The sequence below is a fragment of the Stylophora pistillata genome, chromosome 4 (genome assembly GCF_964205215.1).
Source record: "Stylophora pistillata chromosome 4, jaStyPist1.2, whole genome shotgun sequence".
In the NCBI taxonomy this organism is placed as follows: Eukaryota; Metazoa; Cnidaria; class Anthozoa; order Scleractinia; family Pocilloporidae; genus Stylophora; species Stylophora pistillata.
This window is the reverse complement of record NC_142522.1, coordinates 2,088,925-2,112,276: the sequence shown is the minus strand read 5'-3', so window position 1 is coordinate 2,112,276 and position 23,352 is coordinate 2,088,925. Positions and strand designations below refer to the sequence as shown.

The window sequence follows — 23,352 nt, the reverse complement described above, 5'->3', positions numbered from 1 at the left end:
CAGTGCTTTTTCTTTAAAAATTTTCAAGTTGAAAATTACAGTACTTTCATGGAAAAGCTGAGAAATAGTACTAAATAATTTTAAAATCACTTATGCAAACCTTTCCAAAAGTGGTCCTTCAATTTTCTAAAACTTGGCCTTCAAAGTCATTATAGTCATTGCAGATGATACTATTTTTCATATCACTAGGCACATGTAGTCATGGACTGTGTATTTTTAATCACGACACTAAGCAAGACAAACGCTGTGGTTTTGAGATTCATTTTGCACTTGGAAGAGAAAACACAATGCAAAAAAATTCTAAATCAAAATGAAACCAAAGACTGACACACTTTCCAATACGAGATTTGTATTACGTGACGCCACAAAGCAGCCGCTGTGGGGGACTTCATTACAATTATTACATTTCTTTGGGTTTTATTTATACTGCACTGAAATATCAACACTATTTTCAAATGATGTTTTTAATTAAAACACTGTTTGCAGAATTTTTCAAAATGCTTCCTAAAATTTTTTGAAAAAGTCTAAGCCTGGTGTCTATCTAGGGAACCAGGGTACTACCATGTTATCTTAGTCAAAATAAACTCATATGATCATTGGGATTGCACCTGGCTGGTCAATGGTTAAATGATGCCCCTCTAAAATAGTCTCCTAATGTGACTTGCACTGAATTCAAAATTCTGCAACTGACTCTGTTGTTTGTATGACCATGGGAATCCCCTTAAGGGCACTTTTACAGTAATGAACTTGTAATATTCTCCAAAGATATAAAAGATACTTTTTAGGTTTGTAATTAATTGTTCTCAAGCTCATCTGAAGCCTCATAATTTTCTGTCAATTCCTGTTTTGTTTGATCAGTCTTAGTTCTGTTCACAGGCATGTAAACAAACACTGCATCTGTATCATGCTGAGAAATTGCCTTCCAATCTTCAATATTGACATGATAAACCTCCTCATCTCCAATTCTGATTCCGCTGTCAAACGCAACATTTCCAAGTATAAAGTAGATGTGGCCCTCAATCTCCACAGCTCCAAAATTACCAGGTGGTATGTGAGGTTGCGGAACAGAATGCCATTGGTTATTTTCTTCATCATATACCTCAACATGACTGGATGGTATAAGTCCCCTCTGTCGCTTGCTGGGTGGGTCTGTTTTACCACCTGCAACATACAATCTTCCCCCAGCTACAAAGGCACAGGCTTGGGTGTGGCTGTAAGCTGTTCCCGCCAACTTTGTCCATTCATTCTTCATTGGATTAAATCTGAACACCCCATGATCTGCCCCTCCTTTAGCCCAAGAGCCACCAATAGAATAAATACAGTCATTGTACACAGCCACGGCACAGCCATAGAGGCCTTGATCTACATGGAAGGAAAGGCGCTGCCATATTTTCTTTGAGAAGCTAAATCTCTCGGAAACTGCACTGTGATTAACTTCACTGCCACCAATAATGTACAGAAAATCTTCAAGCAAGCATACTTGGAAATCACAATGTGTATTCCTCATAGGTGGTAATGCTTTCCAAGCATGAGTATCAAGCTGGTGTTGATGCACATCTTTCTCATCAAAGAGGAACAAGTAATTTCCAGTGTACAGTGCTGCTGGTGTGATTTGAAGGCTTGGTAGTTCAAGACCAGGAAATGGCTGCCATAACTTTAACACAGTATCAAAGTACTTAACTTCAGACAAGCGTGACAATGAAACCAGGGCCTAAAAAATTAACAATGGTTGTAATTTTTGACTTTTGAAAAAAAAAATGTTGTTTAAGTCAATGTTTTCTGTCAATTTTGTACTGTGATGGTTGCAAATTTTCTAAAACAAATTGAATGTAACAGTGATTCATATTTTTATCATAGAGCACTGAAGCCCATGTGTCCTTTAATTGAAAAGGATACAAAATGATCTCAGATGTGGTTTCTACACCATGGTTTGAACCAGGCCTGAAATAGCTGCACAATCATTGAAGATGTGAGCTTAAAGAACAAAGGAAGAAATGGAAATAGCTGCAGTCCTCTAAAGGATTGCTTATTGACGGAGTTGGGTTAGCCTGTATTTCATGACCTATTGCCAAATATTTTCCCATCTGGCACTCCTTCTCAGACACCAAGTACCTGATACCAATGTAATTGCAAAATTAGAACACAGAAGCAGGTAACTGAGTGTCAACATAGCCAAGGTTATAAGAGAGGGGCTCGTGGGGAGGGGGGCTCCTGGGGAGGGGGGTTCCTGGGGAGGGGGCTCCTGGGGAGGGGGGTTCCTGGTGAGGGGGGCTCCTGGGGAGGCAGGCTCCTGGGGTGCATACCAACCCTTCCTCCTGTTGCTAGCTTTCATCTGAAAAGTATTAACATGTAATGAATAAAAAAAAAAACCGTACTGAGACACTGCCAGTGTAGGCCAACCCTCACAGAAAAATCCCCTCTCATGCCTCTGACTTGTGATCAACACACTCTAGCAGATCAAGAATGTAACCTAAGTTCGGTTTGCTTTAGGTCATCTCCCTCCCCAGCCCTCAAACCATGTATGCATGCAGCAAAACTGCAAGGGACAAAGTACTCACCTTTGATGAAAGGCGTGGCATTCCCTTCTCTTGAGCAAATGGAGAAGACAAAAAGGGCCGGACGTGCTGTGATAAGCTGTTGTACATGAGCGAAAAACACTCAGGGATGTCTTTAAACTCCTCCGATTCAAGTTCGGATAAAACAACCATTATGTCGACAAGTGCCAAACGAACTTTGTTCAGCAGTCTTGGTGCAAGTGGCAATCGGTTCTCTTTATCGTGCTTTATCCAAGAGATCACGCTTGTGAAAAGGAACGTTTCTGAGGGAACACTTAGATCGTTACGTGGAAGGAGAAGCTCTAGCTCGTCCGCCTTAAAGTTCTCCATAAATCCTTCTTCCTCGCAAATTTCGCCAAACTTCAGAGCGAGAGCTTGGAGACTTTCTTCACGGAGTTCCGTCAAATTATGCCGATCGGCGACTCTGTGAATTTTTAGTCGAGTTTCCACTTGGAATTTATCTCGACTGAGGTTATTACCAATGAATGACGAGCACTTCTTAACTACGCTAAGTATCTGCAAATGATCAGCAGCTTCTAAAACGTCTAGTACATTGTCTTCGGTAAGCGGGAGAATCGAGGAGTAGATGAAATTTAAAATTATTTCGAAGGCCTCTACGGTTAAATCTTCTCCTTTAAGTTCCACCTCATTTTGTGTACTTTCTTTCGTCTCGGTAGAAAACATTGCATCAAAGTAACGGCTCGAAGTAGCCAATAAAACTTTATGAGCGTGGAATATCTTTCCTTTGACGCGTAAAATGACGTCGGTATAGCTGAGGTTTTCGCGCATTTTCATCAAATTTTTAAACATCTCGCGCGAATAGGCCAGGTCTAACTCTTCTTCCATACTGAAGTGACGATCTTAAACATACCAAAAAATCACTATGAATTGTTTAGAAATGTTTGCAGCTCACCTGAAACAAAAATATCACAATATTTACCTTCGAACTTTAAACCAATTTTCATTACACGTGCAACTAAGGTTTTTCCCATGTGACAGATTCCACATGGATAAAATGATTGGATGAACCGGTCCCAGACCCAAACAGCATGCTCAAATTCGGTACATGCTGATCTACGTAACTGCAGCCACGTCTTCATACAAGAAGGATTGTAAGTTGTTATGATCCAATTAAGTAAATTTCGACACTAATGCAAAGACTGGATTATCTTCTTCATCGCGTGATTTGGTCTAGTGGTCACGAGGCACATGTCAAACACAATTCAGATCACGCACGTCACGCAAGAGTACAAAGGGTGGACAATGTTTTAAACATTTCTACAAACCACCAACAAATTGTTTTTTTCACGAAATAAAAATAGTTATTGGAGAAATCCGGTGAACTCAATGCAGATATCTCTACCTGACAATTACATGATTTTATATGCAATTTAAACGTGTTTTTTTTCCTTAACCTAATCTTTCCGATAGCAGATAGATGCATCAGTTATGCATGTAATTGATTTAATCCCTCCTTCTCAATACACCTTTTAATACAAACTGTTTTCTGCACCAGAAAATTTGATAGTTGGGCTGTTTCAATGCATTCAAAAGGTTTCAAACTTCAAAAAATGACTTTCAAACACAAAGGCTTGGGTGCAGGAACAATGTAAGGCTTGGTAATTAAGTCTGGTGACATCATACAATTCTTTGAATTGTAAATCCAATTTATTTTTTTCCACCACTATACATGGCAATATTTTAACTGATTTAAATACTTTGAATTCAAATAAATAATCATAGTTATAAAGCTTTCAATGCTGCACACTGAGAGGTAAAAAGAGTCTAAAAATAACTAATGATGCGGGAGCAATGAACTTTATCCTCGAGGTCAGGGGCTGAAGAGAACACATTTACATACATCAAATTCAACAATGATTATGACTGCCCATCAGACAGCCAATGGGGATTAAAATACAATAAGATCAAAATGTTTTATGGTGGTTTTATGGAATTTTGAGGACTCAGTAATCAGGAGGTAATGGAAAAGAATAAAATCAGCATCTCCCTCACTCATTCCTAACCTAAAAAATCTGAATAATCACAAAAATAGATTTTTGTCAGCAAGCCTGACAAGATGCTTAAAGTACCAGAAAAAATTCAAATTACAGAACAGATTAAAAAGAATAAAGATAAAATATCTCTGAACAGATTAGAAAAAGAGGTTCGTCTCTGTAATACTGTACTGAATATCTAGGGTCAAATCTTAGCCGTCCTTCCCCAGGAACTTCCAAATAAAAGAGATGTTGTCAGGAAAGTAATTTTCAAATCTTTCTAGTAAGAGCACATGTTTAAATATGATCTATGCCTTGCACATGTGACAAATGACTGCTCAAAAGTGATTGCTTGTTCAAATGTAGAACTTATTTTAGCTTTTATCTGGCTCTTTACACCTGAAATTTCACTAACTGCCAGGTTTTTCAACTTCCCATGCTTCTTTTACTTTAGTGATGGCTTCATCTAATTCTTCTTTCTTTGACTTTAAATCTTGGTCCACACTGTTGAGGCATTCCTGAGAAGACTCTAATGTCCTAAATTCTTTCAAAAATGAAGCAGCTACACCATAGAGCTCCTCGTTAGATTGACTTTTTGTTTTGAGTTCATCTGCATTTCCTTTATTTTCAGATGTATCTCCACCGGCAGAGAGATCCATAACATTATCTAGACAGATCAAACAGAATTTTGTACAAACTCAAAAACGTATACTGAAATTAAACACCATATTTTGAAAAATAAATCTTGTGAACTCTCACAAGTAATTAACATGTAACTTTTCCCTATTAATTCCATACAAAACCCAACATACAAGCTAAGAGAATACTCACACTTCTCAAGTTGAAGTTGTTATCGTGATCTAATACCAAATTCTAGTAGCTAATTCACAAAGAAGTGTGTAGCAGTTAGAGGGGAGAGTGAACAATCATATCTTGGCCGGAGTTGAAATTCAACTGTGCTTTTGTTATGCTGTTGCTGATTGCAAACTATGCTTTTCTGTGATAAGCTTTCAATAACCAACAATTTGGCGACATTATTGCCGTGATTCAGAGTTATGAGGTACCAGAAAACTTCAGAAGTTAACTCACCCGAATGACTGACCACTTTGTTTCCTTTTCCCTTGGACATTTGGGCTGAATCTCCTGCTACGATAGACGACTTAAACACGACATCATCGTCGCTTGCCGCTGCCAAATCTTCTAAAATCTGTTCGACTGACGGAGGAGATGGACCTTGGCGAACCTTTTGGCTGGACATTGAAAAGGAATCTAGAAGCAACATCACGAATTTGTACATCTAAAAGAGGAAACTACTTCATCAGCACAGCCGCCATGATGGAAATTGGCTTGAGGAAAAAAAAACCGCTGGCAACTTGTCAGTAGCAATCACTCGCACCAGTCTTCCTCCCGCTGTTGGAATCTCATGGAAAAGAACGTCCAGAAGAGCGGGAAATGAATTTAGCTCACAATGAGGAAATTAAACCTCGGAAAGCTACGTTGTTCCACACAGTCAGCCGCCAGTAGTCAGTCTCTAAGTGGTTCATACGCAGGAAATCAGTCACAGACGACTATTTCCAGTTTTTTCATCACTAAACCTTTGGTGAACAATCCTTGCTCAAGTGAAACCGGCAGGAAAACAGCTGATGGAAGTAAGCTCACAAAAAGTGCTAAGGTATGCTTGTGGGTAAAACAGCTTTTCATCTGTACAATGGCATTGTTTTTTTTTAACTGATATTGCACGAAGATTTATAAAAAGCTTATTTGAAGTTTATTTACATCGCGTTCGGGCAATCATACAAACAACTATTTAACCCAGCCCCAGGCCTCCGAAGCCCCTTGGCAATTGCCACTTCCGAACAACCCCTCCCCACCCCCCCTCCCGCCTCATTCAATTCAGTGATTTGGAGAATTACATTTTCTTCACTGTTTGTTGAACTTGATTATTCTAGAACCTTTGCGTGCAAGTCAGTAGCAAAGATAAGTAGTTCCCGTGTGTTATCCATGCTACAATGAAGCAATTGTTTTGCCTGTTGGAAGTGGGCTCCTAAATCTACAATCCTTGTAATTTCTCTGACACTTCCAGAAACTTCCTTGATAACCTTACATTTGACAAGGGAAAATGAGGCTAATGCAGATTTTGATATATTTTTATCAATTTATTTATATATATTTTTTTTTAACTATTTGTCAAAACGTTAGAGGTGTGCCAGTGATGTAACTCACAGTGAAGACAAGGACAGTTCAAGCACACAACATTCAAAAAGGCAAAGAATCAATCTGGATCTGCATTCCTTAAAGGAATATGGAGTAGTGGAAGATCATGTCACACTGAATAATAAGGAAGAGCTGAGTAGTTCTACAATGGCTAAATTAAACTGCTTTAGGAAAGATTCAAATATGGCTGATTCACATGGTGACAAAAAGCTGAGAAATCTGTGTGTCACAGAAAAACATGGAGACAGAAATGAGCTGGATAAAAATCATAACAACATGAGTATTGGTGGAACTAGGGATGATGATGTTGGTGATGGTTTAGAACCAATGGATTTTAATGGCAGTGCACATCAGGAAAACTTAGACGTCACTAAATTTGCTTGTACATCACATCTATCTGGAAGACCAATTCAGAACATCAAAAATGTAGCAGAAAAGAATGAAACAGAAAGATGTAAACCTGTAAACTCAAGGACTAAATCCACGTATACACCTTTAGAACTTCAGTTTCTTGAAGTAAAATCCAAGTACCTTGATGTTATTTTACTTGTGGAATGTGGATACAGATACAGATTCTTTGGAGAAGATGCTGAGGTATTATATAATAGTTATATAAAAATTGATATACCTTATTCTGGTAAATACCACCATTATCACAGGGAATGTAATTGTTTTCATGGCTTTAAATTCAGCCCTCTTTCCAAAAGCATTGTTAGAATGATAATCTATAATTATTATAACATAACCAAAGTAAAGCGTGCGCTCTGATTGGTCAATTTAGCATCCCCCATTTGCCCATGGGTGTACGCTGCTGACTTGAGCAAATGCAAAGACTATTTTTCCGTGCACACTTGTTTTTTCTGGTCACGTAAGATTTGTTAAATAAAGGGGAACTCTTTAGTTACAATGTGTCAATGTTATGTTATAAAACAAATGGTAAACACCACAGCGTACACTATTGAGTTATGGATGCACTTGGGAGGTTTGCTAAGCACTCAAGAAGCTAGAGTCGCTCTCGGTTATCGCCTCGAGTGACTCTTACGCTTCTTTCGTGCTTAGCAACCTCCCGCGTGCATCCATAACTCAATAGTGTACGCTGTGGTGTTTACCATTTGTTAAGTAAGATCTGCTTCTGGATGCTAAAAAATATATTGAACATTACATCCATGGTTTCCATAGCTATTTTCCATTACTAATAATTTTATGACCATGCCAATAATTTCTAAACCAAAAGACATCTAAAGAGAACTTTCCCTCACATAACAGAGTTGCATTCACTGGTAAACATTTACTTTTTCAGCTTGCTGCTAAGGAACTGAACATCATGTGCCACTGGGATCACAACTTTAAGACAGCAAGCATTCCTAACCACAGGCTGCATGTTCATGTCAAGAGGTGAGCAATTATAGTGGGATATATTATTTGAAAGTTCCTACATCTCTTTCTGGGGTATTATAATTGTTCCCATGCCACACCCTCCTACCCATACCCATAGTCCAGAGAAGCCATTGTGTTGTTTTTAAGGGTGAGACAGGTTTTAATGAAAGGAAACCTCTTGCAATATTCGGATGTACTTGGGAGGGATTAGCAACTTCTCCAGGACATGTTGCCCCACATTCTGATTACCACTGCATGTGGCAGATTTAAGAAAAGGTATTTTAAGAATAAGAAATATGGTATATTTTTAACTTGATCTTTGAAAAAAGAAAGTTGTCACTCATTTACCACAAGAGGAGTACAAAGAAAAAAGGCTTGAAATCTTTGGATATTGGGGTCTATTGCATCTCTAAGCTACCAAAAAATTTTGGGTAAATTAGGCCATTTATAAAGTTATAACAAGCACAAACCAAGAGCCAAGCTGGTGAGCCCGTATTTGATCCCTTTAACCTAGCAACTTTGGGTATTGTATATGTATAATGAACACCAAATCTTTCCAGATTGGTCAGTAAAGGTTATAAAGTTGGAGTGGTGAAGCAAACAGAGACTGCTGCACTAAAAGCTGCTGGAGATAACAAGAGTAAACTATTCACAAGAGAACTACAGTCGCTGTATACTAAGACCACACTGGTTGGGGAAGGTATCCTTTGTGTGAGATTGTACAGAACTGAAATGGGGTGATGGGTGTGGTATGAGGGGTGAGGGGTGAGGGGTGAGGGTGATAGATGAGAGTTAAGGCTTACTTCTCTTTCATAAAAAATACACCTGTAACTCTAATAAACCAAGAGTAGAACTAAAAAATGTACAACAATTGCTTTAATTGGTTTCTTTGGAGCTCATTCCACTTCTTAAATGCATAGCTTGAAAATTGTTCTTGGTCATTCTTGTTTGTTTGAGGTCAGTTTTTTTTTTTTTTAAGGTATTACTCCTTAATCCCTCACTTTCCACTTGCCTTCCTCAAACCTTAAATCCTCAATAATTTCCCATCTCTTGGACCCTCATCACTCCTTTGGCAAAACTTTGCCAGAATTAAGTCTTGTGATATTTAGTATGCAATTCTAACCAAACTACAGCTATCTTAGAGTTACTTTCAATTCTATATTGACCTAAATGACACTAAGATATGAAGACTATGGAAGATTTAGATGAAGCAGACTCTGTGGAGATGGGAAGTGGATATCTTATGTGTCTTGTCGAAGGTGATCCTCAGGATTCCAAAATAAGCAGTGATAGAAAGGTGTTTGGCATAGTGGTAAGTAAATATCATAATTGTGAAAGAGTTCCTCAAGGTCATCAAGTCTACCTTAAAGTTTACTTTTAACAAATCCTTGAAAAGTCCACTGATATCCCTAAAGAATTTGTGAGGTTCCTCTAAGGATCTGTGAGGTTTTTGGATAGATGCAATAGGTCCATTGCAAAGATCTCTGAGGTAGGTCCGTGCCTTTTGGATCCTAGAGGTACTCACAAAGATCCTTGAGGAAGATCAAGGATCTTGATAAAGGATACTTGTGGTACTTGCAGAGAAACCATGACTCTATAGAAGATCGTATCTCAGTTTCTCATTCAGATGTAAAAAAGGATGTACATGTGTTTCTCTTGAATGAATACTTCCAAGATTCTCTGACCCTTAAACTAAGTCAACTAATCACATGGCTCAGTCCTGACCACTTTTTGGTTTTAAATTTGATATTCAGGCAGTTCAACCATCCACTGGCAATGTCATATATGATGACTTTCAAGATGGACCAAGCTGTATGGAGCTAGAAACACATCTTGAACATATTTGCCCTGAAGAATTACTCCTTCCAGAATCCTTGACCATCCAAACAGAAAACTTCATCAAAGATTATGTTACAAGGGTGCAAAGGTCTGTCCATACTCCATGCATTTAGGGGATGCCTTTGAGACTAGAAAACATTTCCCTCAAACAAAAATTTGTGGGGGAGGGGAAGGGACTGTTTTGGTGCCAAAAATAATCTGTTTTCAAATTCTTTCATCAGCATTGCACTTGGCAAAATAATGTCATAAAACTTTTTAAACAGCTCCTGCCTGTGTTTGAGAAGATTATTGACTGCAGTATCAGTTCTCCATTAAACTAGACAGTGTGTTTTAATGATTTGATTTGGGGTTTGAGTGTGGTTGGGTGAAAGATAAGCCCCACCGTGTTTCTGGAAATTGAGAGGTGTGCTGTTAATAGCAGGATTTTTATAAAGAGATGTTGTAGCAGAAGGATAATATATAGAAATGGCAGAACAAATATGAACCGCACAATCGCTCTATGTCTGAATTAAAAAAACCTCAGGTCATTCAATTAACAGGGAGAATTCTGAATACTATCCAGAGAATTCTTGGATCTCTCATGCTACCGTTGAACACCCTGTGATAGACTGAATGATCTTTTCTTTATGTAAATATTTATAAAACAAGCGATTATCTGCCATTCATTGTGGAATTGTTTTTATGACGATCCAACTGGATCAACTTTGCCAGCTCTTTAAAGTTATAACTCTGATCTGGTTCTCTCTAGCCCTGCTATGAGCGGTTTTTTGTTAAAAACAAAAAAACACTGTTACATATGTTTAAGAGGAAAGTTTAGTTCCTATCAATTTTTAATTAATTCTTCAAAAGTACTGATGGATACAAAAAAGTTAAAAGTGTTTGTTTGTTACTGTTGTGCAGACCAGAGGACAGTGTAAGGCTTGAAAGAATATCTGATCAACTTTTCGATCATTCCTCTTCTCTGAAATGCATCACTGAATTTTATGAGGAACAAAAGCCGGTGAGGAATGAGGAACTCTGCAAAGTTAACATTGCCAAAGAATTGCAGTGTAACGAGCAAGAAAACAATTCAGCATTGGAAATAATCCTCAAACTTCCCAAATCAGTGCAGACAAGCTTTGCGGCACTTATAAAGTACCTTAAAGACTTCAAGCTTGAAAAAATTCTCAGATTGGCAAGGTACAGTATGTAAAAGTATTTCCTGATCAATGTATGTGGCAGACTTTATTAAATAGTGTATAACTAATTGATTCATGATTGACTCATTTTAGATTATTATCAATTATTTTATTTATTAATTAAATGTGTTTTGTTTGACTTCACAGTAACTTTTCAAGATTTTCTGTAAAGAACAAATTTCTAAAATTGAATGGACAAACTCTGAGGAACTTGGAAATATTCAAGAATCAGGTATTTTGCTTGACTGACGTTTAGACTTGTCTGGGATGAATGACTTTCTGAATAACTCAACAACTCTAGAAAAAACGACTATAAAGTCGATAACGCGTCCTAAAAATGAAAAATTGTTGTGTTATTCTAAATGTAAATATGTAGCTCGAGCCCACATGAAAATGCTAAAACTTTGTCATTTTATATGCAGACAAATGGTGGCGAAAAGTCGTCTTTATTCTGGGTCATTAACCACACAACTACAGCATTTGGGCGAAGGCTTTTAAAGAAATGGATTTCTCAACCTCTGCGAGATGCCAGGTTCAGCTTTCTCTTTCCTACTTTGGTATTCAACGATTTTAACTTAGCACGAGGTTTGACCCGACTATTACAGGGCTGTTGTTAGCAGTCTGCGTAAATCTTTTCCACCCTCGACTACCGTTGTGTTCTATTTCTCTTTTTTGTCTGAATGAGATTGAGGTTATGTGTCACAAAAAACATATCAATTAGAGATGGTGTCTCCGCTCAGTAAAATCGATGCATTACAGTGTAAGACTCGAAGAAATCCCTTTAACTGCTAATTTGTTTTCTGTTTACAATAATTGAACATCTTTATATGAACTGTATCTTAACCAGTGAGATCGAGAGGAGACTTGACGCCGTCACAGAGTTGTGTGGTCCTAATAGATCGTGTATGGCATCTTTGAAAGGTCTCTTGTCGCAGCTTCCCGACTTAGAGAGAGGATTATGCACCATCTACCATAAAAAGGTCAGTTCAGCAAGAAAAGAAGTTATTTATCGGAAGGAGGAAGGAAAAACAAGGATGGAAAGTTACCATCAGGTCTCTCTAAAAATCTGCAGCTGGTTCAGATTTCAACAGTAGAGCTACCTTAAAATAAGTTGCGTTGTTTTTGTAAGGCTCTTAATTCATACTCATTAAAGTGGCGCTGTATTTTACGATGCATTAATTTGTTCTTTGCCATAGTGTACACCAGCAGAGTTTGTGACAATAACCAAAGCTCTGGTGAGGGTTACAAAACACCTGCAGTCAAACTACGAGGTAGCTACAAGCAAATTGGAATCTTCACTTCTCAGAAACCTTTTCACTGAGGTATGTAGAATGAAGTTGTATCGATGCAACATTTGTGAAAACACTGTTTTTACTTACTTTCATGCAAGGCCAAGAAATGACTTTTTTTATTCTTTCAGGTCCCAAACTATTTGGAGGATGTTGAAGATTTTCTCCGACTGGTTGATGAAAAGGCTGCCAAGTAAATTACATTATCTAAATAAGAGTTTAGCGCTTTTGTTTCCCATGCCCAAACGTTGAAATGAAGAGACTATCGACTTCACGTTCGACCGCCATCTCTGACAGTGCAATGTTCAACTTACCTCAACATCATTTCTATTTTATTTCCAGAGACGGTGACAAAACCAAGCTGTTTTGTGACCAAACGCAGTTCCCTATGGTAATGAAATGTAATTTGGTGAGTCAGAGCTCATTTTCTATACATTTTTAAACAGAGCGCAAATTTTTGCATTCCACACACTTCTGTAAACTTTATACTACGCTAAATTTGAAGAGTATTTGTTATTTTCTCCGTGAATCAGGAAATCGAGAAGATTCTGACCGATTTAAGAAATCATCGCTCGGAGTTTAGACAGGTGTTACGACATCCATCTTTGGATTACTGCTGTGTTTCAGGAAACGAGGTATTTTCAATACGTAATTTCTCTTTGCTCGGCTCCAAAACGCGCTCTAACAGTGGTTGGCGCGCTGAATTCCGGATTGGGAGGTCTTGAATAACCTCCCAACTAGCGCTTTAGACAGTCCTGAGTAAACTGATCACAACGTATACAGGAACTGAGTTACAACCAAAGATTTTGCATCGTTTATTTCAGTTCTTAATCGAAGTAAGGAACACGAATATGAAGACAGTGCCTTGCGATTGGATCAAAATAAGCGCGTAAGTCTTCAGGGCTCGTGAAGCCTTTTCTCCACATTGTGTTATTGATAAAACGTGACTGATGATTTTTACCGGTAATTCCTCCTACATAAAGAGATAATGAGTCATGTTTTTGGTCAGAAACAGTTTTGGGGTTGCCCGATTGTAGTGTTGCAAGCAACTAACTGCTTAATTTTTAAATAGTTTTTAAAAGAAAACTTCTGCTTCTGAGACTCCTAACTTTGTCTTTAAACCTTCTCAATTTGTGGCTGAAAAGCTCACATTAGTCTCTCCACCAACCATGTGCGAAATCTCAGTCAAATGGATCTTAGAGTTACCAACTTGGTCTTTCATGTTTTTCGGCCCGCGCTTTCGAACTACAAACTTTTGCTGTGCGACACTCGCATTATAAACGATTTGCGACAAAACACAGAGCTCTAATCCAAGCCATTACACAATCCTCCCCAAATGACTTTTGCATCAAGGTATTGATTTACTGACGTTAAGTTCCATATTGATCACTTGTGTATATGCTTTTTCCAGTACAAAACAGGTGTCCAGATTTAGAACACCATTCGTAGAGGACAAGTTCAAACTTCTTTGCCAGTGGCGGGAACAACTGTCAATCTGCTGTCAAGAGGCATGGCTAGAATTTCTAGCGCTGTTCTCAGAAGCGTGTGCCAGATACCGGCGTGCTGTATGTCACATCGCCACACTCGACTGCTTCTTCTCCTTGGCTACCGTGGCCAGCCAGCGAGGTTTTATCAGGTAGGGCTTGTGATCAAGTTGGAAATATTTTCTATTAAATGTTCAATAAATGGTTGTTCGCACAATGTGAAGTCACCAGCTATTTAAGAAAATTGTGAATTTTTAAGACAAATCTAAGTCTGCTGTGAGAATTCGAACCCAAGCCCCCAGTTCTGATAATGACAGTGATCTGATAATGATCCCGATATTACCAGAATGGTATATGAAAGGGATTTTGGATTTACCATCCTACTGGGATAAAATTCAACAACTTCTCCGCGAGAAAACAATTTTCATAATGAGTAGTCGTTTTTTATTTATGTGGGAAGTTGTGATAACTTTCAGTGCGAGCTGAGTTTCCGCGCAGATATTCTCTGCCTTTAGTGCTCTTTGCAAATTGTCTTTGGAAGTAAAATCTTCATACTGATCGATAAACAAAGAATTCTTACATATCCAGATGTGGATTTGAATTTATCAGCTTCTGCTGATAATACATCTCACTCCTTCGCTTCGCGAACTCGGTATGGATATTTTGAAAATACCCAAAAACAGAATTGGATTCTCTCTCTCTCCCTCCCTCTCTCTCTCTCTCTCTCTCTCTCTCTCTCTCTCTCTCTCTCTCTCTCTCTCTCATGAGAGATATTCTCAAAACACCCGAAAATAGAATTCGATTTACATCAAAATGTTTTTTCTTTTGAACGCGGTAAATGAAACAAGGTTTTGTGGTGTAGCTATCGGCAGAAGTCCCCCACTTCAGTTTGTTACTCTGGGGAATGGGGTTTATATTATGTGAACTTTTATTCTTTTCTGAGCGGAATTGCAATTAAGCTATGCGGACTCTTGAAAGCCACGTGTAAATTATATCCTGACCACCTTTGAAGTTTGCGATTTGAATGTTGCACACCCGGTAGTTTCCAAGAATATTACGGAATCGAAGTGTAATCATGATAATGGAAGGTGCTTTGCGTAAAATCTCTTGACGATCATTGAACTTAAGCGGTTTAAATTTAAATGTTCTGTGAGCCATAGGTTGCTTCACCTATCAGCGTAACATTCTTTAGAATGCTTGATGCTCTGCACTTGTCTTCAAAATGGGTACTTCAAGTTAGATGGAATACTGCTTCCTGACATAATAGTTAAACGTCATGTCAGATACCTATTAAAGACTGATCTCTGTGCAACAGTTTTTTATTCGGGAACACATTACTTTTGAAGACGTACAATATCCAAATATTTCCAAGACTGAGTCCAAGTCATGAACACCTCTGATTTCGCTGAGGGACCTCACTTTCCAACTTGTGTTATGAACAAAGTTGTCTGGAGCAACAGCTATTACATAGAGAGGACAAGCTTTGCCATCAGCTCCATAATCCTCCGTGGTCTCAGCATGCCTGTGACAATTCTTATGAATGCGTTGGTGATCGCGGCAGTGAAGACAACACCCAGATTGCAAACAAATTACAACGTTTTGTTGGCCTGTTTGGCAGTTACAGATTTGTTGGTGGGATTAATTGTTCAGCCAAGTTTCATTTTCATACAAATTAACGTTCTAAGAGGAATATCACTGGAGGAATTCTGCCAATACGAGAAAGAGCTTTCCTTTTTCGCTATCATTCCCATTCTCTCATCTTTGTATCTTCTCACCCTTATAAGTTTGGAGCGCTTTGTAGCAATAAAACACACTTATCGATACGCCACTATTTGTACTACACGTCGCCTGATAACGGCAGTCGCGATCTCGTGGATCATAGCTATTTTCCCAAGCGTACTTCACTTTCTTGTCGAAAGTTTACAACCGATAGTCAGAGCTGTGCGCGCATTTTTTTGGATGGTCAACTTTATCGTGATTATATTCTGTCATATTTCTGTTTACTTTGTGTCCCGTCGACACGAGAGTCGGATCAGATCAGAGCAGGTTTCACAGCAAGCCGCCGCTGACTTTGCAAAGGAGCAAAAAGCTTTGAAGACAACCAGAATTATTTTAATGACTTTACTTTTGTGTATTCTCTCTCCTTTCGTGTATAGTTTATTGTTACGGATCTTCTCCAACAGCAGTAGTTATGTTGTAACAGTGATACATTTGAGTCATCCTATCTTGTCAGCGTCTAGTGCGATTAATTCTGCTTGCAACCCGTTCATATACTGCTACAGAAATAGGACATTTCGGGACAAATGCGTTAGGTTCTTGAAATTTAAATTTGTAAATCAGGAAACTGAAGAGTACTAACTCTACCTGTGTTTGTCGTGGAAACATCTTTAATTTATTGAACACTGTCCAAATGTTTGTTTTTTTTTTTTTTTTTTCATTCTTGAAGAGAGAAGGTTGTTTCCCTCAGTTGGGATGATGGTTTTGGAGGTTTCTTGAACGTTTAAAGTCCCAGTGAAAAATGTGAACGTATCGGAAAGTAATTCAAGGTTTTCGTAAAAATATTTCTTTTTTTAGTATCTTGACACGAAATAGCTATATTAATGATTTGGACACCCCAGCTGATTTGTGGAAATACGTGGACGACACATCTTGTTCCGAAATAGTTATTAAGGGCAGTGAGAGCAAACTCCAAGAAGCTGTGGATGACCTTTCCAGACAAGTGAGTATCGATGGGTTCCAACTGAATGAGGCCAAGTGCAAAGAACTACGAATTGGATTTTCTAACAGCAACCACGAGTTTGAACCCCTAGTCCTAAACGGCAAAACCCTTGAATTAGTCACCAGTGCCAAATTGCTAAGCGTGCCCATTAGCCACGATTTAAAGTGGAACATGCACACCTCTGAACTAAGTAGAAAATGCTCATCTCGTCTCTACTTTTTGAGACAACTCAAGACATCCGGAGTTGCACCAAGCGAACTTGTGCAATTCTATGTGACATATATTAGGCCCGTCTTGGAATACGCATGTCCTATATTCCACCGTTCTCTACCAAACTACATCAGCGAAGATTTGGAACGGATCCAAAGAAGGGCACTCAGAATTATCTATCCTGACCTGTCATATAGTGTAGCACTAGAAACAGCTGGCCTACCGAAACTTTACGAGAGGAGAGAAAAGATTTCAACCAATGTATTTGACGAGATAGTCTGTAACCCCATCCATAGACTCCACAGCGTCCTCCCCCAAAGGAAGAGATGTAGATACGCACTGAGGCGCAAAAGTGATTTCACTCTCCCCATATGCAAAACCGAACGCTTGACGTTTTATTTTTAGCCATATTTATAAGATGTAGATGATTTTCGTTCTTTCTTAATGACGAAGTTGTAATATTTTATACTTCTTTCTTTACCATTTGCATTTGTAAATATTCCGTAATTCAGCCTATGGCTCCAAGGTGTTTATAATAAAGTATCTATCTATCTATAAAGATATCTTTGTGACCTGACGCGTAAAACTGATATGTGTTCTTTTTGGCAGAGACAATCACCAACTATCGGCTCATGAATAAAGTAAAGAGAAACATCTGTTTTCCATTAATTGTGTAGAGATCTGGGAACCGACACGTTCAATTTTTTGCGACACCAAGTGATATCCTTAATGGAGTTCTCGATACTTAGCAATGTCATTTCCGCAGGTTTGAAAGGCTTCCGATTTGTAAAGAAAGGAGCTACCCGACTTTTACTTTGCGCTTCTCTTTCTTTTTGGGATGAAAATTGGAACACCACATTCGGTGAAACACGTTTTCATCTCCGCGAAAAGTTACTTTGCGATGTGCGACGTTTCTTAGCTTGCGGTAATTCAAACATGGTACGTTAGAAAACTCCTTGAGAATACTTTGCAAAATTCGTTTTGACTAATCTTAGAGTGATACTTGTTACGGTGAAGCGTTAACCTAATTTTGATATAATGTCTGCTTGCCGAAAGTTGAAGATACTATAGCTACTAAGCTACACTGTAAATTAAATATAAAATAAATTCCTGAATGTGTGGTGACGAAATCCGCACTTCACGAAAAAGAGGTTTTTAAAGTATTAAGCGGTCATCAGAAGCTACAAGGTTGGAAACGCTTATTTATGTTATGTTCAATTTAGACCATTTCTTTCATTTGTTTGCAAGGACCACAATGGAAACTACTGGTTTACCAGTAATTGTGTAATCCTATAAAAAGACTTTTTTTTTTTTTTTTTTTTTTTTAAGCTCTTCCAAAAATGGTATCGAACGTTCCGTGGGAAAAAATTTATTTGCCTCAATGTAAGTAACAGCATTGGGCCATTAATACGAGGGAACAAGTCTTCATAAGTCGCAAAGGTACCGCAGAAGCAGAGGCACATCATGTGTCTTCGTTTCTGCGGCAAGTGTCAGCCTCTTAAAGCCGCAGCTTATGTGAGCCTCACTGTATTTCCTTTGCATTCTGGCCTTTGTTTAAGATTGAGTTGCTATGTATTTCCGAAATTATATGTTATTTGTTTTTAAGCTCTTTGCGGATAGTTTGCGGAACCCGTGTTTTACCTCCTTGCTTATAAAAAAAAAAACACCGCCGAAGTTCTTTGATTCTTTTTGCTTTTTCCGAAAGTAATCTAAAGGGATTTTCAAGTCAGGGAAACTCTAAATATCCTTCTCAAAAAGAGTTTCTGTACAAAAGAATACATACTGAAATGTGGAAAAAAAAAATATCAATACTGCGATTCAGTTTTAGTCATAAACATCACAGACTCAGTGGAAGAGATTTCAGTCGGGTCATGTTCTATGAACAAATTTGTTTGGAGCAACAGTTATGAAGGAGAGAGGACAAGGATGGCTATGATTTCGATCGTCATCAATGGTCTTAGCATGCCTGTGACAATTCTTATGAATGCGATGGTGATCGCGACAGTGAAGACAACACCCAGGTTACAAACGATTTCTAATGTTCTGTTGGCTTGTTCGGCAAAGTACAGATCTGTCGGTAGGAACTGTTGTCCAACCGAGTTTCATCGCTGCACAAATTAATGTTATAAAAGGCATATCCCTTAAAGAATACTGCTAACACGTAGAGGTTTTTTTCTTGATCGTCGTTATTCCTTTGTTCTCTTCTTTGTATCATCTCGCCCTTATAAGCGTAGAGCGTTTTGTAGCGATATAACACACCTTTTGTTACAACACTCTCGTTACTACGCGACACTTGACAACAGCAGTCGTGATCTCATGGGTCTTGGCTTCTTTGCCAGCCCCACTTCACTTTCTTGTCGATGGAGTTGAGCGTACGATCACCTTAGTTCGTGCCTCGTTCACATTTATCAACGTTTCTGTGATGATTTACTGTCGTATTTCTGTTTACTTTGTGTCCCGTCGACACGAGAATCGGATCAGATCTGAGCAAATTTCACCGCAGGCTGCTGCTGACTTTGGAAAGCCGGAGAAGAAGGCTTTGAAGACCGCCAGAATTATTATGACTACTTTACTTTTGTGTTTAATACCTCTTTTAGTGTATATGTTGTAGTTCAATTTTATCCTTGGTTCAAATTTTATTTTCCTTTGTTTCAAACTCATTATTATACATTAACATGACTGAGAACAAAGGAAAATAAAATTTGAACTAAGGATAAAATTGAACTACAACATATACAATAATTGTTCGCAACTTCTTCAAAAGTAGTAAATATATTATAACAGTAATACGTCTGAGCTGACCTGTTGTGGTAACCACTGGTTTGATAAGTTCCATTTTCAACCCGTTTGTATACTGCTACCGAAATAAAACATTTCGACAAACATGTAAAGTGTTGCTGAAAATGAACCGTGCATGAGTTTATTACGAGGATTAGTAGCTTCTTCTTCACATTCGATATAGAAATCTATCAGTGTTTTCCATTTATATTTATAAGCCTTCTGTTAGAATAAACCTTCTGTTAGAATAAACCTTTTTGAAACCTCACTGTGCAGTTTTTTTGTCTTCTGAACAGTGTGACTAACACGGAAAGGTGGAAAAGACTTTTCATATCCTTCAAGTTTGCTTGAGAAACGCTCGTTTTGAAGGACAACGGAAGCCTCTCTTATCCGATAAGAGAGTATTTGTGGGTACCGGCTTTTTCCACTTGTCTCTGTGCTAGTGAGTCACAGTAGTTTAGCTTAAGGGGAGGGTTCCCCGCTTCTCCCCATTTTACGAGCGCCCTATCAGGCGAGATTGAGTAACTTTAGCAAGACTGAACCGTAAGCTGACAAGGAAGCGACAATTTAGTACTCATTACAACCCATGCTGTCTTGATTTGTTGTTCTAGGCCTGTCGTAAAAGACTGTGGAGCCCATATTTACATTAAACAAGGACGACATCCAGTGTTGGATACGCTTCTTTCAGAGAATGAACAGTTCGTCCCGAATGATACTCACATGGATGTAAGTGAATTCTAAATTAACAGGAGGTCAATGAGCAAGGGCAGCAATTGTGAGCAAGAACAGAAAATAAAGTAACATGCTTGGCTACGTATACAGCGCAGCAGTAACGGAAGCCTTGCTGCGATTGAATAAATCAACTTGAAAAGCGTGGCAGTTGTAATGGGGATACTCAAGCAATTCTAGTCGTTGAGGGCATCAGTAGTTTCTTTTCCTTTCACTTACCTAACAAGCAAGGGCACAGGAAAGAACTTACAACTAGAATTCATGGAAAGGTGGCGAAAATCACGGTCTTCTTTGTCCTTAGAGTTTTTGGGAGAAGAATCTAGGTTCTTTGCGTGTTTAGCAATTCACACTTTGACTATCGATTGCTCTCTTTGTAGGTCAACAGCAATCGTTGCATGATCATTACAGGACCAAACATGGGAGGAAAGAGTTCCTACATAAAACAGGTACCAGTCTACCTTTAACTTACCAGTTATATTCTACCGTCGTTGTTTTTGTGGGAAGGTTAATTCCAAGTTCATTAACATTTTACCTCGCAGGTTGCCTTGATTGTTATTCTTGCCCAGGTCGGCTCATTTGTACCAGCCGAAGAAGCACGGGTTGGAGTTTTAGATGCAGTTTTTACAAGGTGATGACTTGTAAGCCAAAATGTATTTTTACGCCAGTTTGGTTTCTAGGCCTTGGTTACTTTTTGTTTAATTGTAATTCCGTTATGTATGGACAGGATGGGGGCTACAGATAGCATTTACAAAGGACAGAGTACATTCATGGTTGAACTTCAGGCAAGTTGAAAATTTATTCCATTTCATCTACAATAAAGTCTGTAGGTTTCTTTTCCGATTTGTAAGTTTTTACGTTTCTAATTTGGAATTTCTCATTACCAGTGAAAAGCGCCTTTGAAAAGGAGTGTTGTCACTGGTATAGGGGCTTTTCGTTAAATCTTTCCAGCCTGTAGAGCAGCTTACGCATATTTGTGAAGCTATCACAATGACTTTAAAAGCGAACAAGTCCTGACGACATTCCGAGCCAATCATCTTTGAAACAAATCCTCGTTGTGCTATATATACTTGTGAAGGTTTGATTTAGCATTAAGACGCTCGTTGTAAGAGTTCATTGACCGTCTATTGCTTCCGTTGCAGGAAACGTCTGACATTATTGCCCAGGCTACTTCTAAGTCACTTGTCATTCTTGATGAGTTGGGCCGCGGTACTAGTACTCATGACGGCACGGCCATTGCCTATGCCACCGTACACCACTTCATTAGCAAGGTCGGTGTCACTTATGGTTGAAAGAAGGCGTTACTTATTGCAAAATCTTTATTTCGACAATACACCATAATTATGTAGAACGTTACCTTCAATCCCACCAATTTTTTCTCCCACAGATAGCAAGCTTGACTCTGTTTGTAACACACTATCCGTCTCTAGCGGAGCTGGACAGATTCTTCCCAAACCAAGTCACCAACAATCACATGGCATTCATGACATCAGAAGAGCAGGGCACCACCTGTGCCGAGGGAGGGGAAGGTGAAGACAACAATGTCGCGTGTCCCGTCGTACCGTCAGTTACGTTCCTTTACCACTTGGTGAATGGAGCGGCTGCTAGGAGCTACGGGTTAAATGTGGCTCGCTTGGCGGGAATTCCGAATGAAATAATTAACACAGCGGCCGCAAAATCACGTGAAATGGAGAACTTGATAATGTCAAGACGGTGGGTACCTTTCAGTTAGATTCGAAGGGTTGTTGACAGACTTTACCAAAGCTGCAGTGATGTTTGTCGTATGCCTGTGAGCCGTGACTTTTCTGAGGGAGCAAACCTGCCATAAGAATTGAGAGGTTTAAGGTTCGGTTTGTCGTCACTTGATTTTGCGATTTATTTATTAGCTTCGCTATCAGTTTTTAGCAAATCTAAACTCAAATACGAGCTGCTTTGACGCTTTTGAGGCATAGGAAATGCACTTCGCTGTTAAAAAGTCAATGCATAAACACTGGCTATCTTTAGAATATCTGAGAAATGTTCCTGTGATATTTAATGTCACTAAATGAACTCTCTATCTTTTTTTTTCCTTACAGATCGATCAAAACCAGTTTTGAGGAAATTTTCTCAAAATCGCCAACAACACATGAAGTGATCGAGCAGCTGAAGACTTCTTTGGAGAAGATTTCACCCGATTTCTGAGGCTAAATTACGTCATTACTTGATATTCATACAAAGTAAATGCAGTTTTTTTCTCCTTTAAAATTTATTTTCCTCATTTTCACGCGTAGCCAAACGATAATTAGATGCTGATCCATTATCAAGACATGTGGGATGCACCAGACCAAGTTACCATAAATAGCCGCGTAAAACTTGCGATAAAAAGATTTGATCTAAAAACAGCACACTCCATGGAAAACGAGATTTTGTACCTTTGAAAGAATGTCTCCTTCACGCAATGTAGTGGACGTGTATATCAGTAAACTTGATAACTTTTATGCTATTCCTGATGGAAACTTGCTTGCAAAGTGTGGCCTTCGGAGAGGAACCACACATAGGTAAACAGTTAACCGGTTTTAGACACTTGAAGACAGTGTTCACCTTCACTTGTAAGCTATTAAAGAGTGGCTTGGCCAATTCAGATTTACTTAAATTAAAACACAGCTTGGTCTAAAAGCTGCGACAGAATTCCAAATTTTAGGGTCTTGGTAGAGGAGGGGACCTTAACAGGTCATACAATGTGACGCGCACCAATACATCAGAACCAATCAGAGAGTCCTATTTACGCAGGGAATTACTTTCATTTTCCCGCGATTCCAAGGCTTTGTTTCTACATTATACAGGGCACGCCCAAGAGCCATCATAGAAAAAATAAACATACCAAGAAATTCGTATATTGATTAAATCTCACTTGTCAGGTTTTACATGAGCAACCTGGAAGCAGCAACGAATAATTGATTGGAAAGAGTTGAACAGCTTCAGAATGTGTCTGAGCAATATTTCATCTATG

The 23,352-nt window shown here is 38.7% G+C and overlaps 4 protein-coding genes and 1 long non-coding RNA gene across 5 annotated transcripts; 3 read left to right on the top strand and 2 right to left on the bottom strand.

Annotated features, from left to right (window-relative positions):
* Nucleotides 1-196: 196 nt before the first annotated feature.
* LOC111340743 (kelch-like protein 23) lies at nt 197-3,797 on the bottom strand. The gene is made up of 3 exons (XM_022947633.2): nt 3,496-3,797; nt 2,559-3,415; nt 197-1,711 (listed from the first exon to the last, which is right to left on the bottom strand). Exons 1-3 carry the CDS (start codon nt 3,653-3,655, stop codon nt 794-796), a joined length of 1,935 nt encoding a protein of 644 aa, XP_022803368.2. The 5' UTR covers nt 3,656-3,797; the 3' UTR covers nt 197-793.
* LOC148732000 (uncharacterized) lies at nt 1,719-3,283 on the top strand. Its single transcript, XR_016000584.1, has 2 exons — nt 1,719-2,152; nt 2,491-3,283. It is a non-coding gene; the product is annotated as an uncharacterized LOC148732000 (long non-coding RNA).
* A 404-nt stretch (nt 3,798-4,201) lies between the features above and the next one.
* Nucleotides 4,202-5,846, bottom strand: LOC111340761 (uncharacterized). Its single transcript, XM_022947655.2, has 2 exons — nt 5,639-5,846; nt 4,202-5,216 (listed from the first exon to the last, which is right to left on the bottom strand). The coding sequence occupies exons 1-2, from the start codon at nt 5,844-5,846 to the stop codon at nt 4,960-4,962; spliced, it is 465 nt and encodes a 154-aa protein (XP_022803390.1). The 3' UTR covers nt 4,202-4,959.
* Nucleotides 5,847-5,905: 59 nt separating this feature from the next.
* Nucleotides 5,906-23,236, top strand: LOC111340763 (DNA mismatch repair protein Msh3-like). The gene is made up of 23 exons (XM_022947656.2): nt 5,906-6,221; nt 6,749-7,357; nt 8,064-8,158; nt 8,701-8,840; nt 9,322-9,452; nt 9,895-10,067; nt 10,880-11,158; nt 11,305-11,389; nt 11,580-11,689; nt 12,005-12,137; nt 12,354-12,479; nt 12,578-12,639; nt 12,789-12,855; nt 12,980-13,081; nt 13,271-13,335; nt 13,858-14,082; nt 20,249-20,363; nt 20,744-20,812; nt 20,906-20,994; nt 21,091-21,148; nt 21,506-21,634; nt 21,751-22,076; nt 22,439-23,236. Exons 1-23 carry the CDS (start codon nt 6,018-6,020, stop codon nt 22,542-22,544), a joined length of 3,498 nt encoding a protein of 1,165 aa, XP_022803391.2. The 5' UTR covers nt 5,906-6,017; the 3' UTR covers nt 22,545-23,236.
* On the top strand, nt 14,100-20,242 carry LOC148731999 (beta-4C adrenergic receptor-like). Its single transcript, XM_088758580.1, has one exon. It carries the CDS (start codon nt 15,317-15,319, stop codon nt 16,286-16,288), a length of 972 nt encoding a protein of 323 aa, XP_088614706.1. The 5' UTR covers nt 14,100-15,316; the 3' UTR covers nt 16,289-20,242.
* Nucleotides 23,237-23,352: the final 116 nt, after the last annotated feature.

Bases quoted from the DNA above. Each gene is read 5' to 3' on its own strand.
- LOC111340743 (XM_022947633.2), bottom strand. From the start codon at position 3,655: ATGAAGACGTGGCTGCAGTTACGTAGATCAGCATGTACCGAATTTGAG. The intron at 3,416-3,495 runs GTAAATATTGTG...GGTATGTTTAAG, and splicing joins AATTGGTTTAAAGTTCGAAG to ATCGTCACTTCAGTATGGAA. The intron at 1,712-2,558 runs GTGAGTACTTTG...TTAATTTTTTAG, and splicing joins TGCCACGCCTTTCATCAAAG to GCCCTGGTTTCATTGTCACG.
- LOC111340761 (XM_022947655.2), bottom strand. From the start codon at position 5,846: ATGTACAAATTCGTGATGTTGCTTCTAGATTCCTTTTCAATGTCCAGC. The intron at 5,217-5,638 runs GTGAGTTAACTT...TGATCTGTCTAG, and splicing joins CAAAGTGGTCAGTCATTCGG to ATAATGTTATGGATCTCTCT.
- LOC111340763 (XM_022947656.2), top strand. From the start codon at position 6,018: ATGAGGAAATTAAACCTCGGAAAGCTACGTTGTTCCACACAGTCAGCC. The intron at 10,068-10,879 runs GTCTGTCCATAC...ACTGTTGTGCAG, and splicing joins TATGTTACAAGGGTGCAAAG to ACCAGAGGACAGTGTAAGGC. The intron at 11,159-11,304 runs GTACAGTATGTA...TTGACTTCACAG, and splicing joins AAAATTCTCAGATTGGCAAG to TAACTTTTCAAGATTTTCTG.
- LOC148731999 (XM_088758580.1), top strand. From the start codon at position 15,317: ATGAACACCTCTGATTTCGCTGAGGGACCTCACTTTCCAACTTGTGTT.